The 17,261-nt window shown below is 37.2% G+C and overlaps 1 protein-coding gene across 1 annotated transcript in view; it reads right to left on the reverse strand.

The window, feature by feature from the left end:
- Positions 1–17,261, reverse strand: part of GPC5 (glypican 5) — a 1,452,106-nt gene that overhangs the window by 1,157,588 nt on the left and 277,257 nt on the right. The window contains exon 3 of the mRNA XM_040487248.1: positions 10,015–10,709. Within this exon, the coding sequence (XP_040343182.1) occupies positions 10,015–10,709 (695 nt within the window). The remainder of the gene's footprint in view (positions 1–10,014; positions 10,710–17,261) is intronic.

Below are 17,261 nucleotides of genomic sequence, written 5' to 3' on the forward strand. Positions count from 1 at the left end.
TAACACTGACCCTCTTATACCCACCATGCACTGGATGGGGCTTTCTATTTCTATCCCTGTTTTCATTTGCCTTGGTGGTTTTACAACAGTTGCAGTAGTCATTGCAACAGCGTCTCATCTGCTTATTCTAGTCTCCAAATGAACACAACGAGTGCCTGAAAATAGAAGAAGGAAGCCAGAAGCTTCAGTTTTTAAAGTGGGAGGTTCTACCTTTCTCAAATGACAGCTGTTGAAGAGTCAGACGTCAGCCTCCAGCCATCCTGGTCCATGCAGGCCCTAAGGGCACAGTCCCAGGAGAAAAATGGGAGAGGAGCAAAACATCCCATGGTTAGATTGAACATTCCTGAGATGGAAGACTTTGAAAAGTCCTCTTATTTTTTCCTTAGTTGTTAAATGTGAAAATGGAAGAGACCCTACCCAGAGCCTCTCCTAATACATCTCACGTGCTTCCCCACACACATTCAAGGCCACCTAGAAACATTCCAAGGGGAGCCCTGAGAGACTCTTTTCTGATCATCAGCTGGATTAGGTCTTCAAAGACACAAAATGAAAAGTTTATAGAAGTGGCCATGGGGACATGCAACCCTCCACTGTGCAGCCTCTCAAATAAGAATAATTACAGATATGGAGAGGCATTTCCCTGCTTAGTTCTTGGGGCAGCCAGGGAAGGTCTCAGATGCCCAGAGCTGCTAAGCAATTGCCCCAGCCTACAGACCATAGTCTATACCACCAGGGCCATGTGATATGACCATTGTCTTTGTGGGTTAAGATGTGGCAAAGTGTGGTAGACACTTGTTTGTCCCTTCCACCACCTCCATTGAGATCTGCCCTGGGTTTTAGGCACTCAAGACATTCTGGGCAGAACTGTCAATTCAGGGCTGTGTGCTATGTTGTGGCCACAGAGTCATGGCAACCTGAGATGTGCCATTAGTGGCCTTTGGGTCCACAGAAGTTCCACTGATGGCCACAGTGCTCGGTGCAATGTTGATCCTGGAGGCTCCAGGCCCAGCAGTGGGGGTTGTACCAGGTGCAGCAGCCCAGGGAACACTGTGACACATGGTGGTTGTTACAGTCAGGATGGGGGTTTTCGTGGTTAAAACTTGTTGTTATGGGGTGCCTGCATGGCTCAGTTGGTTAAGCGACCGACTTCGGCTCAGGTCGTGATCTCATGGTTTGTGAGTTCAAGCCCCGCATCGGGCTCGCTGCTGTCAGCGTGGAGCCCACTTCAGATCCTCTGCCCTCCTCTCTCTCTGCTCCTCCCCTGCTTGTGCTCTCTGTCTCAAAAATAAATAAACTTTGGGGCGCCTGGGTGGCGCAGTCGGTTAAGCGTCCGACTTCAGCCAGGTCATGATCTCGCGGTCCGTGAGTTTGAGCCCCGCGTCAGGCTCTGGGCTGATGGCTTGGAGCCTGGAGCCTGTTTCCGATTCTGTGTCTCCCTCTCTCTCTGCCCCTCCCCCGTTCATGCTCTGTCTCTCTCTGTCCCAAAAATAAATAAAAACGTTGAAAAAAAAATTATTTTAAAAATAAATAAACTTAAAAAAAAAAACCTTTTGTTTTTATGCAAGGTGAAACAAAGTACTGGCCACTGGAATGTCTGTCCCTCTGGAGTAAAAATATCAAGTTGAGAATATTTGTCACTTTGTAAAAGAGTTTGGAGACCTTAAATCAACTATTTTGGAAGCAAACTTTAAAACTTTCTATAGGACATAGTAAACATGAAGACCACGAATAAAGAGCTAGGAAGCTACCATTCTTTACTTGAACTTAAACCAGGTACTTCTAGGAAGCATTGGGAAAGAGAAAAATATAAATGGTTACAAGTTCAGATGATGGTTGACATTATAAGCAAGACTAACGCCTTCGAAGGAGCATCAAAGCTAACTCAGCAAAGTGGCAACCAAAACAGACTTCACAATCCAGCCAAAGAATGGAGAAAAGCTTCAGACAGCACTAACAAAACCTTTGGAGGTAAATTCTAGTCTTTGGAAAAGCGTAAAATTGCTTTCATGAGAATCTCAAAAACAGAAGCAGAGAGTGGGGAAATTTACTAAAGAGAAAAAATAATATGAACGTCTGCCCATGGAGTGAGTCCTTAATAATAAAGAAAGTCAGATCAAGCCTCTAGGTGAACAGTTGGCTAGAGATGAGCAATTGGGCTGCTGTTCTTGAGGAAGACAGCATGGATTGTGCAATCATGAAATTGGATATAATGGACACATCAGAAAATGGAGACTTTTTAATTGGTGAAGCCAAAGGATTGTTGATTTACGGGGACTGAGTTTAGTACCGGTTTACAAACTCTTGAGGAACACAAGCGTACACAAAATTAACTGCAGAGGCTAAGATAATCCATGCACTTAAAAACCATTTGAAAAATTTCCAACCAAGAAAGCTTTGCTATATTCAGAAAACACTCAGAAAGGGAGAGGCAAAAATTCCTGCAGAAATATCGTTGGGGCACCTGGGTGGCTCAGTTGGTTGAGCGTCCGAGTCAGCTCAGATCACGATCTCATGGCTCGTGAGTTCGAGCCCCGCTGACCGCTCAGAGCCTGGAGCCTGCTTGGAATTCTGTGTCTCCCTCTCTCTCTGCCCCTCCCCTGCTTGTGCTCTCTCTCTCTCTCTCTCTCTCTCTCTCTAAGAATAAATAAAAACATTAAAAATTAAAAAAAATATATCATATACTTCTTGAACTTAATCAATAAAAGGAAATAAAGTTTTATACAGTGTCCAATTTAGAGAGAATTTATTCCATTTGAGATGGAGAATTATTCCAAACCACCCAAAAACATCAGTGATGCACATGAACAGTTACACTTCAAAATTCAATCAAAAATGCTTCAGAACATTTTTTTAAAAATCACTGGGTATTACTAAAACCCTCGTATTCCCAGGAGACAAAAGCTCATGTTATTGATATAAAAGTTCTGTTCGCTCAGAGAAACATCAATAACTTAACAAAGCAAATGCACACATGACACAAAAACTGAAAGAGGAAGAAATTAAAGGTTTGGAAACCTGCCCTTCCATTACTTGTTTTCCAGAAAAAGTACGTTTGGCAGAGGCCTGAGGCCACAGGCAGGAATCTTCCAGATGCCAGATCCCTGAAGAAGGAGGAGCATGTGACTGGGACGATGAGAAAATGAAAAGATCCATGCCCAGTATCCACCACCAATACCCCCAAGCTTCCTCCCGTCTGGCTAACTCCATCTTGAGTCAGCAAGTTCTCCAGAAGAGCCAGACAGAGTTGTGTAATTAAAACAGTGATCCTAACAGGAAAGCCTATAAAGAATTGAATAAAACAGGAATGAATAGTCTGGAAAGAAGATGTCAGGAAAACAGGCAAATAATAATAATAATAATAGCCTTCAAATATCTGAAATTTAAGATGGCCAAGACTTAGTCCCTATCTTCAGAACATTACAATCTATGGTACCGTGAATTTTCAAACACCTAGAACTATCCACAAGCATGATGCACCACTGTTCCAGGAGATCTTTGTCCAGATTTCCCTTTATAGGCCTTCAGATCTTCACAAGACATTTAATAATTATTCCTCTCTTAGGAAATTAGGTAGAAATAAACCATCATGGTTAACAGTACTTATTCATAAGAAAATCAGACTATAATCTTTCTCACATAGATAAAAGCACAAATTAATCATGCAACACTGGATGCAATACCAAAGCCTTAGGAAATATTGATCTTTAAATTATACAAGCTTGTTGCCTAATGTGTTTCTTAAAAATATTTAGGCTTACCTCATATGAGGTACCTGGGTCATGACTGACCCTCACCACTGGACATCATTTCAAGCTCCAGAGACATTATCAAAGGGCCAAACTGGACCTCCCCTCCCCCCATGATCCACAAGTGCAGGGGGCAAATCTCCAAAAGATAAAGGATTCAGATCTAATCAAGCATGTGAAGAAAATTCTTACCAGCAGAGGCCAACCATGTTATAGAACTATCTCTATATACTATAGCATGTATTTGAATAGAAAATCACTGGACAATAGAACCTTTGGCTTACCTCTCTGGCCAAAAAACGTTTGCCTCTTTCCACATCTGAAAAGAACTCAATGGGCCTAGTACTGGGAGGAGAACCCACTAATTACGGCTACATACCACTGCCACCATTCTGTCACAGCAACCTCCCTATCACTACCTAGCGTGCAGAGTTAAGCAGGTAAAATGTTCTGAAGTGATCTTTGCATACGATGATGACTTGGATTGGATGGCCTCTCGTGATCTCATGAAATCTTCCTTTACTTCTTTATTAGCTTATAGGTGTTTCTACTTCCGGTTGGCCCACTATGATTGGACTTTTTCTGAGATGTCTTTTACCCTAGAAACTTGTATCTTTCACCTTCAATTATTACTAATTTAATTCTTACGCCTTTCCATTTTCTCATGTGGAACTTCGGTTTTATTTCTCAGAAGAATGAGTCCATTTGAATAACATACTAATCCCAAGTTAAACACTATCTCTCTACATAAGTTAAATAAAAATTAGGCAAAGGTTAAAATGGTATCTTTAAATATATTATGGATGTACTTTCAATGACTGCCCATAAAATGTGTCCATAGGTGGTTGATTTATAACCTTGAGTCACAGCCTTTTATTCTGTGGCAGTCAAATGCAAAAATACACATGAATGAAAGCTCATAAAAAAAAAAAAAAAGTTTGCCTCAGAGATAACACCATCTTGGGGAAAGTTGGAGGTGGTCATTGAGAAGACATGACTGTAGGCTGACATGTGAGCTGGACCCAGACATTTGGAGCATCTTAACCCTCTCCCCTGTCCTTGGAATGTACATTTTCTCCATTATCCCCACACTAGGAACCATATCAAGGATGCAGCCTTGAGAGAGTAATGTGTTGCCTCAACCCTACTTGCCTTACAATCTCTCTTATACAAAATCATATAACAGTGATTTTTTAGGAAACTGTATAAAAAAGAACAAAATTAGTGCCTTACCAGAAATAATGCAGGCTACTATTTTAATTTGCCTTTCAATTCATGTGAAAGAATATCATTGAGATACCTAAAAACATATGATTAATTTATTATGCTTTAATTCTACAGATGCAGATAAATGTGAATGTGTATAGAGGAAGTGATGAGGTATTAGTTATCTCAATAACATACTTTAATTAGAGTGCACTAGTGTGTACAATTCACCTTAAACTCAATTTTGATAGGTATTAAAATTGAATTGAATAGCTATTCTAAAGTAATTTGAATGCAACCAGCTGAATCTCTACTAATAGTGCATAGGTAAGAGATGTGAAAAACTGATTATCTATTTAAAAATACAAATTAGGACTTTCACTGTTGGAAATTATGTTTCTAAACCCTTAAAGACTTTAAAAAAAAAAAAAAGCTTTTTGTGGTAGTAATTCCTAAGATGGCAACGTAGGAGACTCTTGAATCCCCTTCTCCTGCAGATGCACCAAATGTACAACTACCCATAGAGAAATTTCCAGAAACTAGCTGAGCACAGTGGGTGAATGAGAAAATACCTACACTGAAACAGGAAAGGCTGAGACACACACTTATAAATCCCACCTTCAGCAAGGCGCCATACAATCCAGAGAGAAACCCCAACTCCCAACTGTGAAAACAAAGCATACCAAAATTTATGAGATCCAGCAAAAGCAGTGCTAGCTAGTAAGTTTATAGTGATAAGTACCTATACTAAGGGCAGTGGGGTGGGAGGGGGAGTCATAAATAAACAACCTCATTTTACACCTCAAGAAACTAGAGGGAAAAGAGAATAAACTAAGCCGAAAGTTACCAGAAGAAATAACAAAGATCAAAGCAGAAATAAATGAAATGGAAACCAAACAAACAATAGAAAATATCAATGATGTTAAGAGCTGAATTTTGAAAAGATAAAAAAATGTACAAATCTTTAGCTAGACTAAGAAAAAAATATAGACTCAAATAAATAAAATTATAAGTCAAAGAGGAGACATTACAACTGACACCATAGAAATACTAAGGGTCATAGAGACAGCCATGAACAATTATATGCAAACAAACAGGATAACCTAAAATAAACAGGTAAATTCCTAGAAACATAGAACCTATCAAAACTAAGTTATGAAAAAAATAGAAAATCTGAACAGACCAGTGTTAAGTAAGGAGACTGAATCGGTAATTTAAAAATTAAGAAAGAAAAACAAAAAGCCCAGGACTAAATGTTTTCACTGATGAATTCTATCAAATATTTAAATAAAAATGTGATTTTGTCATTTATATGTCAATAAAGTTAAAAAAAAAACATTTCGTTTCTAAAATTGTATAGAATCAATGTGCAGTTGAGTTTCTTAGTAATATTTGCTCCATTTAGAAGATGTTGAACCACTGAAATTAACACAGGTTCTGGGTTCTTTTAATAAGTTAAAATATTAAATTATATTAATAAATAATATGCTATGTGTAATTAATAGCAAAAAATAAAGTGTTATTTTATAAAATAAACAAATGATTTCCTCACAAGAAATCATTTGATCATTAAATGATTTCTGAACATTAGGAATAATTATGAAATGATTTTTATATATTATTAATTAATATCAATTAATATTAAAAGCACATTATAGTGTTGTATAAAGTTTTATGAAAATTCCAGTTTTTTTCCTCATTCAAGGAAAATCTTTACAATTATTTGCTTACATTAAATGACAATTTATAATATTTTTTCAACTCTATTCCACATTAGGAAAGGTATGTTTGCTTTAGGAGCATTTAAAACACCACAGAAATCAACAAAGCATTCATAAATAATAATTATTTATTGTGATAAATAATTAGTAGTGATTATAGTAGTGATAAGAATTAGTAGGATTTAAACATTTAACATGTATAAGACACTAATCGAAGTGTGAAAGCTCATTTTATGGTGAGAACCCTATGATGTAGGTATTATTGCCCCATTTCACCACAGAGGAGACTAAGGAAAGGAGAGATTAAATAATCAAATGCCCAAACTCATAGCCAGTAAGTGGCAGAGCACCTGTGAAATCCAGTCTGACAGTAAAGCCAGCGCTTTTAATATCTACACTTTGCTGGCTCTCTGTTAATGCTTTATTAAATTAAGTATTGTCTTAATCCCCAGAATAATTATAAAATGAAAATACCCTATTGTAAATTAAATTTTGTTTCCCTAACGGCTTATTAAACAGGATAGACTCATGATTTTCCTCAGGAAACTGGTAACATTTTTTTTTCCAGTTGAAATTCATCCAACAGAAATATGATACAGCTGATACCTCTATGGATTTCTTAAAGTGAAAATGTGTATTTATTGAGGACTAGACTTGGAAGTCCTAGATCTCAGAGATTGCTTTGGGAATGTGAGAAAGTCATTATTTGCTGGCTCTCCAGTAATTTATTTTGAATTTGTTAAATTCATTGATGTGTGAACTGGTTATCGAAGCTTGATAAACAGCTTATAAATCACTTTGAAGTTGGCAGAAATAAATATTAATGAGTCAATTTTCAAGGAATTTAAAGTCAGTAGTATCTCCTTTTTCTGTTGCCATAATTTAAAAAAGAGAATCTCAGTTGTTTTATTTAGAAAAGGATCTAACAATTTATTAGTAATGATTGATGTTTCTCAAGATAGTCCTAGGACTACTGATTATATCAAATCAAACGATTTGCCTAAAAGAAAAGAATATTCTTTATAAATTCACCACAGAGTTTCATATGACAAAAGTTTTGTTTAAAACTTCTTTATAAAACACAGTATAATGATGATTCTCACTCTTTGAGATTCTAAAGTAACCTGCTTCCCCGAGGTTGGCTCAAGGCTGGACTTAGAATAAGCAAAGAAATAAAGCAAGCATTTCGGGTACTGGTGTCTACCAATGTCAGAGCCTTACCGACATTTTCCCACTTGAACCATTTCTACCTTCTCCACACAGGACAAAACGGAATCAAAGGGTTTTAGTAGCTGTCCCAGGCCACATGACCAGTGAATAGCAAAGTCAGGACTTAAAAACAGGTTTATCCAAGTATGAGCCTGTGTTAGTTTAGTGTTTGAAATAGGAAAAATAGATAATTTTCTATGTGATAGATTTTAAGGATACAGAAAGGCCCTCCAGTTTTCAAAACAGATAGTAAAAGGAATCTTAGAAACCTAATTACTTATGTATATTAGAAAACTCTGGCCCTTTGAGATTACATGGCATGCCCTCAAATTAATATCAAATCTGGACTTGATTTCAGAGCTCTTGTGCCTGTTTTCCCTTCTGGAGATACTCAATATCATAATACTAATATTTGTTTCCTGGATCTAAAGGTTTATTTCCCATAATTATGAAATACTTGAAACCTTAGAAGTCTCACTCCTTGTTCACTATATAAAAACATCCAGCTGAATAAATCAGGAAGCAGGAGTTGAAGTCCAGCTCACTTTCTACCCGCCAAGCCACACAATGGTGTGGCATCCATCTAAAGAGGGCACCATGTCTAATCTGCCAAAGGGGACCTTACAGGCTCACACAGGCCCTGCAAAGAAAGGGGGAGTTACGTGATTGGGCACAAAGTTAAGAAGAAAGGGGGAGGAGGTGATTGGGCACAAAGATTTTCAGATCCAATGTCTATCAGAAATTGATTAAGAAAACCAACTTCCAATGCTAATGATTAGGATGTTTATTAACTTGATAAATTAGTGCCACAATGGGGAGAGGTCTTCTTTCAGCACCGAGGAGTATAATTTTGTTTCAGGAGAAATGATTTAGGGTAAACATCAGCAACATGTCCTACTTCACTGTATGGGATATGAGAATGTTACTAAGGAGCCTGTGAATATGTAAGAAAATGGCTCTACAGAAGGTGGGAAAAATAGAAAACTGTTGTGTCCTTTTTACTTGATGATTTTATTTCAAAAACTTCCTAAAATCTTCTTGGAATAAAACACCATGATGTTGCATATACCACATTTTCAAAAATCATTACACCATCACTGTGACAGATTCTGAAGAGTCTCTGAAGAAACACTTCTGAACGTTAAGCTGTCAAGTTTTCATTTAATGAAAATATAATTGGCATGTCTATTTTAGTGTTGAAAACCTTTGAAATGCTAACAATAACTACCCAGTTTTTTTTAGTAAAAGGCACCATTCTAGGTAGTTTGCATACATATTGCCTATCTACCCAAAAAAGAATGCTCTAAAAGTTATGTGCTACTATTCTCTTTTTATCAATGAGGAAACAGGCTCAAAGAGTCTAAGGCATCTGAGAATTACTGGCAGAATGCAGATTCAAATCCATGTGGGTCCCCATTTTAAACCTGAGTCCTCTCTACCTCACTGAACTAATCCTATGAGAAGACTTCTACTTAGAGAGAAAGGGGAAAGTAGCTAACCAAAATTTTACTGTAAGATATAAAAAATATATTTTTTTTGAGGGAGAGAGAGAAAGAAATAACAAAAGAGGAGGGGCAGAGAGAGAGAGGGAGAGAGAGAATCCCAAGCAGGCTCTGTACTGTCAGCACAGAGCCCAGTGCAAGGCTTGATACCATGAACTGGAGATCATGACCTGAGCTGAAATGAAGAGTTTAACAATCAACTGAGCCACCCAGGTGCCCCAATAAAAAATAAATCTTGAATCAAATATGGAAACCCACACAATTTCCTACTATTTCCTAATGTATTAACTCATTAAGTTGCCATAATTAAAAAAAATTAATGTTTATTTTTGAGAGAGACAGAGACAGAATGTGAATGGGTTGGGGCAGGGAGAGAGGGAGGCACAGAATCCAAAGCAGGCTCCAGGCCCCGAGCTGTCAGCACAGAGCTTGACATGGGGCTCGAACTCACAAGCTGTGAGATCATGACCTGAGCCAAAGTCAGACACTCACTGACTGAGCCACCCAGGCGCCCCAAGTTGCCATAATTTTAAAGTACATAATAATGTGCTTATAGTCACTTAATTTTATGTATATGGCCATCCCTCGAGTTCTAAGAAATCAGTCAGGGAGTGTGGAGTGGCTGCTTACCTGCTCCGATAACTTTTGTGCATCGAGGTGAGCCTGCATCACGGCATCATTAACAAGCAAGTGGAAGTTCAGGAGCACATGTTCAATGTCATATGTTCCATGCATGGCATCTGACAGCTCTCCCAATGACCGGATGTAGGCATGCCAGTGTGGATTCAGCTCTGCCATGTGTGCCAAGCAGCCTCTCATGACGTTGAGGCAGTACCCCATGCAAGGCTTGCTGAGAGTCAGGCCCTGGCAGTGAGGGCAGTACTGCATCCTCAGGACGGCTCTGCTGCACTCTCTGGAGAAGTGTAAATGGTCTGTGGTATTGATGACTTCAATGCCCAGATTCAGTGCCTGCAGAAATGTGCGGCTAGGCAGCAGCGATCTCCCCATCTGCCCCATCACTCTTTGGGGAATATTACCAAAGGGACTAACATCCCGGCGAGCCATCCGGATGCATTCTGAGTATTCCAGGGAACTGTCCGTCACACCAGGGCTAATGAGGTGATTGTAGACCAGAGGGAAAAGACCGTCAAAGAATCTGTTTACAAATTCTTCAGGATGAACATCTGCGCCAAACAAATAGAGCCCCACATCAGTGAAGAACTCCTGAACTGAAGCTGTAGCCTCTAAGGCCATATTTCTGTAGCTGTTGCAGAAGAAGACACTGGTGTAATTCTCTGCTTGTCTGATGAGATTTTCGAGGGTTTCTGTAACAAGAGCAGAGGTAAAACATGGAAAGGCTTAGTATACATGCTGAAACTGTCCATCCGTCTGCTCTAGACAGTAGCATCCTAACCAACTTAAGGACCCAAATGGGAAAATGCTCAGCCTACTGAACCCAATTTAGTGCTCCAAGGATAAAGGTTGGTCAACAGTGGGCATCAACACACACCATGCAAGTTTTATGAGATGTATTTCTTGAAGTCAAATGTATAGAAATCAAAAAGTGTTGAAATCAAAAAGAAGTTACGATATGGTGGTTTCCCACTTACTTTATTTCATGGTCATCCACCACCCACCAATGGCAGAAGAAAAGCGTCGATGAGAAGATTATTTCCAACCATGGGCTCATTGTTTATAAAAGACCGACGGTAGATGCTTGATTCACCACCTACTGTACTTTTACGCTTTTTCAATTTTTTTTTTCCAGAATGAAAGCTAGTAGATTATACACTAGTTACTGCATTAGAATTCCTACCAGGTTCAAATGAAAAAGAAAGCAAAATATTTCATGATTAAACAATGCCCTAACTGGCAAACCTTGTTAAGTAGTAGGTGAGTCATGAGTTCTATTAGTTGACGAAAATAATCGTGTGACCGTCTTCTGAACACTGTTTTGTTGTTCTCATCATCTGATCTCCAAAGACTTAACTGTGGGACATTTTATTCTCTCACTTAAGTAACTGATGCTCCCAAATCAATTTCTCCACAGAAATAGAGAATAATTTATCCACAAATTAAGGAAGGTTGTAGTAATCGGTAAGCAAGAGTTATATTTCAAAATGATAGCTTTAAGCAGCAGTTGAACACCTTGGCTATTCTAGTAACTACATTTTATAATTAGCCTAATTATAATAAATAATGATGCTGGACTGTTATCAATACATAATTAATTGTAAAATACATCAATAAAATTATCTCCCATAACCCCAATCTCATCGTTATTTTTAATTAGGTTGTAAAAGACCACACAATGATTCAGTAATCAGACCATTGAATATATTATAAAAGGAGATGGAACGACAGTAGAATGAAAATGAAATAATAAAAAGCAGAAGTGCAGTGAGAGCCACTAATGAAGTGGAACTGTGTCATGAATATGCCATCATTTCCTAAAAACAAATAAACAACAACAAACCAAACCAAGCACCTTTACGAAAAGCACCGAGAGGTAAAATACAGCCTCATGTATTCTGATTCTGTTCTGAGACCAATTAATGTTGGGTCTCAAACTTTAGTGGGATATATCAAATGCCTGCTACGGACTGAATGTTTGTTCACCCCTCCCCCAAATTAATATGTTGAAATCTAATCTCCAACGTGGATGACATTTGGAAGTGAGGCTTTCAGGAGGTGATTAGGTTCGTGAATTGTGAAGCCCTCATGAATGGGATTGGTGCCTCTATAAAAGAGACTCCAGAGAGTTCCTTTGCTCCTCCTGCTATGTGAGGACACAGATGACCACCCATGAACCAGGAAGTAGGTTCTCACCAGACAATGAATCTGCCAGCACTATGATCTGGGACTTCCTAGTCTCCAAAACTACAAGAAATAAATGTTTGTTGTTTATAAGGCACCCAGTCTATGGTATTCTGTGACAGCAGCCTGAACTAAAATAAAACAGCATGTGCCCTACCATGAAAGGCAGCAGTTTTTAAAGGTGGCTGTCACTCTGTTGCAACATAGAGGATTACAGACTTTAGTCTGTAAAGGAGAAGGTCTCCTGTGTTACCATGGTATCCCCGGTGCTCTCTAGAATGTAGGCTGCATACTATGTATTCAACAAAAATGTGAGCAATTGAAGGCTTCAAGTGAGATTAGCTGCTTTACTAAGTGAGATTGCCTGATCACCTAGGCTGGGTGAGGAAAATACAGATTGCCAGGTCTCTGCATTAGGGTTTACAACCCAGTAGGTCTGTTTGGGTTTGGGAATCTCCCTTTAACAAGCAGCCCCCATGATTCTGTCAACCTAACCAGTTTTGGAAAAACTGCCCTCGCAGATAATCTATAAAATGTTTGCTCTGCTTTGATAGAGTGGTTTAGCTAGCATTCCACTGAAACAGTCTCACCCCACAGCTGCGATGTCAGCCACTTCACTCTGCTTTCACAGACCCTCAACAGTGCGTGTGGAAAGTGAGTTAAACCTGTGGCTGAAATAAAATGAAACTGCTAAGCTTATATATTTCTCAATAATATAGGCTCACATCTCTCAGCAAATCATGTGTGGCCAAAAATTATGAGGTAGATTGAAAATGAGTTTATTTGCCAGTAATGGTTAAATAGCAATGTTTGCCATTTTTAAAAGATAAGTGTAAATTTAAAGAGACCAAAACCACAGGCATGATTACATACTTTCCGCCAGTTTTTCTAAGGTGCATGCTATAGACCTGTTTGTGCAGCTGATACTTGCCACACAATTCTCAGTGCAATAAAGGTTGAAAGCTACCCCAGGAAATACAAATGTTCCATCTGATTTCTGCCAACTCTAAGTGGTGTACAAACACACAATTTTTTAAAGTAAAAAATAAAAGGTTTCTTTAAAAATTTGAGCCCCAGTAATCTATAACTTACTATGATTCAGGGGTATATGAAATTTGTCTTTTCAGCTGCTATAACAAATAGGTTTTGCAAATTAATTTATTCTGTGAAAACAATATTAAAAATAATATATTTAATATTTACATTTTCTTTTTTTATTTTATTTCAGAGTAGTTTTTCTCTGATCTAGATTTTTATTTTTTTATTTTTTATAATTTTTTTAATGTTTATTTATTCTTGAGAGAGAGACAGACAGACTGCGAGTGGGGGACAGGCAGAGAGAGAGGGAGACACAGAATCCAAAGCAGGCTCCAGACTCTGACCTGACAGCACAGAGCCCAATGTGGGGCTCGAGCTCATGAATCATGAGATCATGACCTGAGCCAAAGTCAGAGGTTTAATTGACTGAGCCAACCACTCACCCCTGATCTAGATTTTTAAAACAAAATATAATGGAATGTATTAAAATGTTAGGAATCCTATCATGGTAACATTTTAAAACTTTATGTTGTAAAAATTAAAATTTTAGTTTTCATAACTACGTATTGTTTTTGCTAATCTTTGAATAAGAGAAGACATGTGCTCAAATATCAACATTCTGATTATTTCCTGAATATCTAAACACAAAATAGCTTTTTTAAATGAACTTATTCTGTAATATTTTTTAAATGTTTTGTTTATTTTTGAGACAGAGAGAGAGCATGAGCAGGGAAGGGGCAGAGAGAGAGGGAGACACAGAATCTGAGGCAGGCTCCAGGCTCTGAGCTGTCAGCACAGAGCCCAATGCAGGGCTCAAACTCACGGACTGTGAGATCATGACCTGAGCCAAAGTCGGACGCTCAACCGACTGAGCCACCCAGGCGCCCCTGTAATATTTTTTTGGTATGCTACTAACTCATCACGATTAAAGATTTTACTTTCAATCTGTGTTAAATCTCATATTGACACATTCCAGTTAGCTGAACCCTAAACATGTGTTAGTATTTTTTTTAAGTTTATTTATTTTGAGAAAGAGAGAGCCAGCGGGGGGTGGGGGGGTGGGCAGAGAGACCGAGAAAGAGAAAACCCCAAAGAGACCCTGCACTGGCAGTGTAGAGCCCAAAGCACGGCTCTATCCGAAGAAACATGAGACCGTGATCCAAGCCAAGATCAAGAGTTTGATGCTTAACTGACTGAGCCACCCAGGTGTCCCCATATGTTAGTATTTTTCAATGTATACATTTGTGATCCTAAATATTTTTTAAATCCAATCAATGATGAAAATGTAAACATTTGTTCTGTATACATTTGAATTAGGGATAAACATACTTTTGTGAGTTTTTTATCCTAATATAAAACGTTAATATATAAACAATTATATCAGAAACTGAATAATCTAGAAGCCAATCCACTTGATGACTGTGTTAATCTTTTTTTAAAAAGTTGGTAAAATCAGAAGTTGAATTTATGAAAATTAGTTGTTTGTATTAACTCTGAATTTACAAACCCATCACGTTGTTGTCTTACTGTGTTTATCATAGAGTTGAGTGTTTCCATTTTATGGAATCGGTATTATGATTTTAACAAGAATTTAAACTTGCCAAAAGAATTGTCAAATAACCCAAATATTTTGTGGTTCTGCACAATAATAATCCACATATAAAATTGGTGTTTACAAATCCAAGGGAGGTTAGGTGCTAAATAATTCATCATCTCTACTTCATTATTAAAGAGAAACTATACAGTTCCTTTCATTACAAAGTTTTAATAAGTAAAACATAGCCCTCACCTAAGCTATAAAAACAACAGTTTTCTTTTGATATGCCAAAAATTATAACACATGTTGAAAATAATTAAACATTTGCTAGGCCTTCCTTAAGGAATTTAGGAAACAGACTAGAAAAAAAAAAATCTTTTTGTTGTTTTTCATTGAGAATTTCAATAAGCTCTTCCTCTCAGTGGTATCACATCAAGTCTACCAAGGCATAAAACTTCCAGCTTTCCTTTCCATGCCTAAGTGTGGTAGGTTCAATAAGAAAATGCAATCTAATTAGTGATTGAATAAAAAATGTAATTTCTCCCGGCTTTATGAGAGAATTAATTTATGCATCATCTCATTAAGTAGAAAGTGAAGTTGGAATACATGAAGTTTATGTGAATCCACTTCAATTTTCAACATTAACATTCTGTGAAAATTTAATAACAAAACACCTATGAGAAGAAACTTACATCAACTTTCTTCAGCCCACATACCCTTTAGAGACATTTTAAAGTACATACAAATGATTACTGACACTTAAACCAAGGGTTTAAACTTAAATACAACTAGTGGAGATAAAACAAGGTGATATCGATTTAAAATTAAACTTGACAAATTGCAAAATCAGTGAAGACTTATATGCAGGTAGATTTTTACAATGGAAGAAACAATATTTATAGGGCTTTTATTGCTTTAATGATAAAGAGGATTTCAAAATGTAATGATCGCGAAATTACTGTTATACTAACCTCCCCTGCATGACATGAACAGACATTTTATGACCCTTTTCATATTTTTATTATTTTATTTTTGATACATGAACATTTTAAGATACAAAGTCTGAAGTGTCTATTACAATTTAAGACCTCAGATATTCTCAAACATAGCAATGAAATAGATGAAGAAAGATTAAATCATATCAACTGTGGATAATCAGACGATTTTACAATATGTACCTGGGTCGAAGAGAAATTTTCAGAGCAAATTTACATATTTGTGCATTACAGTTCTCAAGTCACAAATTTTGTTACTATCATAGATAATTCCTTACTACCCTGAAACTTCAGAGGTAGTCTGTGCCAAAAACTATCTTTTCCTCTGAAATGAATTGTAGGTATATGAGTATATAGGTAGTGATCATTTTAAGAGCAATTTCTCAACCAGTTTTTATCACATACACATTACAATGAACTGTAACTCCTTCTGCCTTTTTTTTTTTTTTTAACAAAATGCCTTCCAATAATTTTAATATGGTCTTACCAATTTCTCCAGTCTGGAATTGTTTATACTGAATTCATCCCTTTGATATTTGCATATTTCCTCCACTTTTCCATAAAATAAAATGTGTAGTGAAAGCTTTCTACAATATTAATTTAATGACATTTTTAAATGTTATGCAGTATGATTTATAATATCATTCTTCAGAAATTAGTCAGCTATACAAATAAATAGTAAATAGAATATTGATCTGTATCACCAAAAATTAACATATCAGTAATTAATCTGGTCTCCTCAGACAAGCACTACATGGAAAAGTGCTTTCTCAACTTTTCTCCCTCATTTCCGTCCCCACTAATTCGGTTATCATGGTGCTTCACATTTATTACTAGTATCATTTTAAAATCATTTGTTTGAAAATCAATTTATGATTTTAGCAAGAATTGAAGCTCAATTAAACACTTACGTAACAGTTAAAATCAATGTGAAACAACTCACTGTAGATTGTTTCATAAGTTGTTATAGGATGAAGACTTTAAGTCAAATCTAATAATCTTTAAAACAAACCCAGAAACATAGTCTACAAATATAGGATTGTTGTATAAAACTGTAATACTCGGTTATTTGGCACATTAAAAAAATGTTTTAGGAAATTGGTTTCGGCAAATTCATTTTCTCTGGATTGACCATTTGAGATAAGGTGAGTAGGAAAGCCTCCAATGAGGAACATGTGAGTAGACGCCTCAGTGATGTAAATAAACCAGCCATGAGCAGATGGGGTGTGGTTAGCGGGTTCACAGGAACTAGAATGCAAGGACCTGAGGTGTGAAGAAGCTTGTTGACTGGCAAAAAGGAGGAAAGTCAATGTGATTGTAGACCAGTGAGTGAGAGAAGGGATGAAAGGTCAGAGAAATCAGAACAGCCTCACAGACCATGGTAAGGGATTTGGATTTTATTGTGGAATGAGAAACTACTGGGGAATATAAAACATGAAGAGCATGATGTGGTTTGTACATTAAAGGATCACAGTGACTGCTGTCTGGAG

The sequence above is a fragment of the Herpailurus yagouaroundi genome, unplaced genomic scaffold, assembly GCF_014898765.1.
Source record: "Herpailurus yagouaroundi ecotype Mexico unplaced genomic scaffold, PumYag 164, whole genome shotgun sequence".
NCBI lineage: Eukaryota > Metazoa > Chordata > Mammalia > Carnivora > Felidae > Herpailurus > Herpailurus yagouaroundi.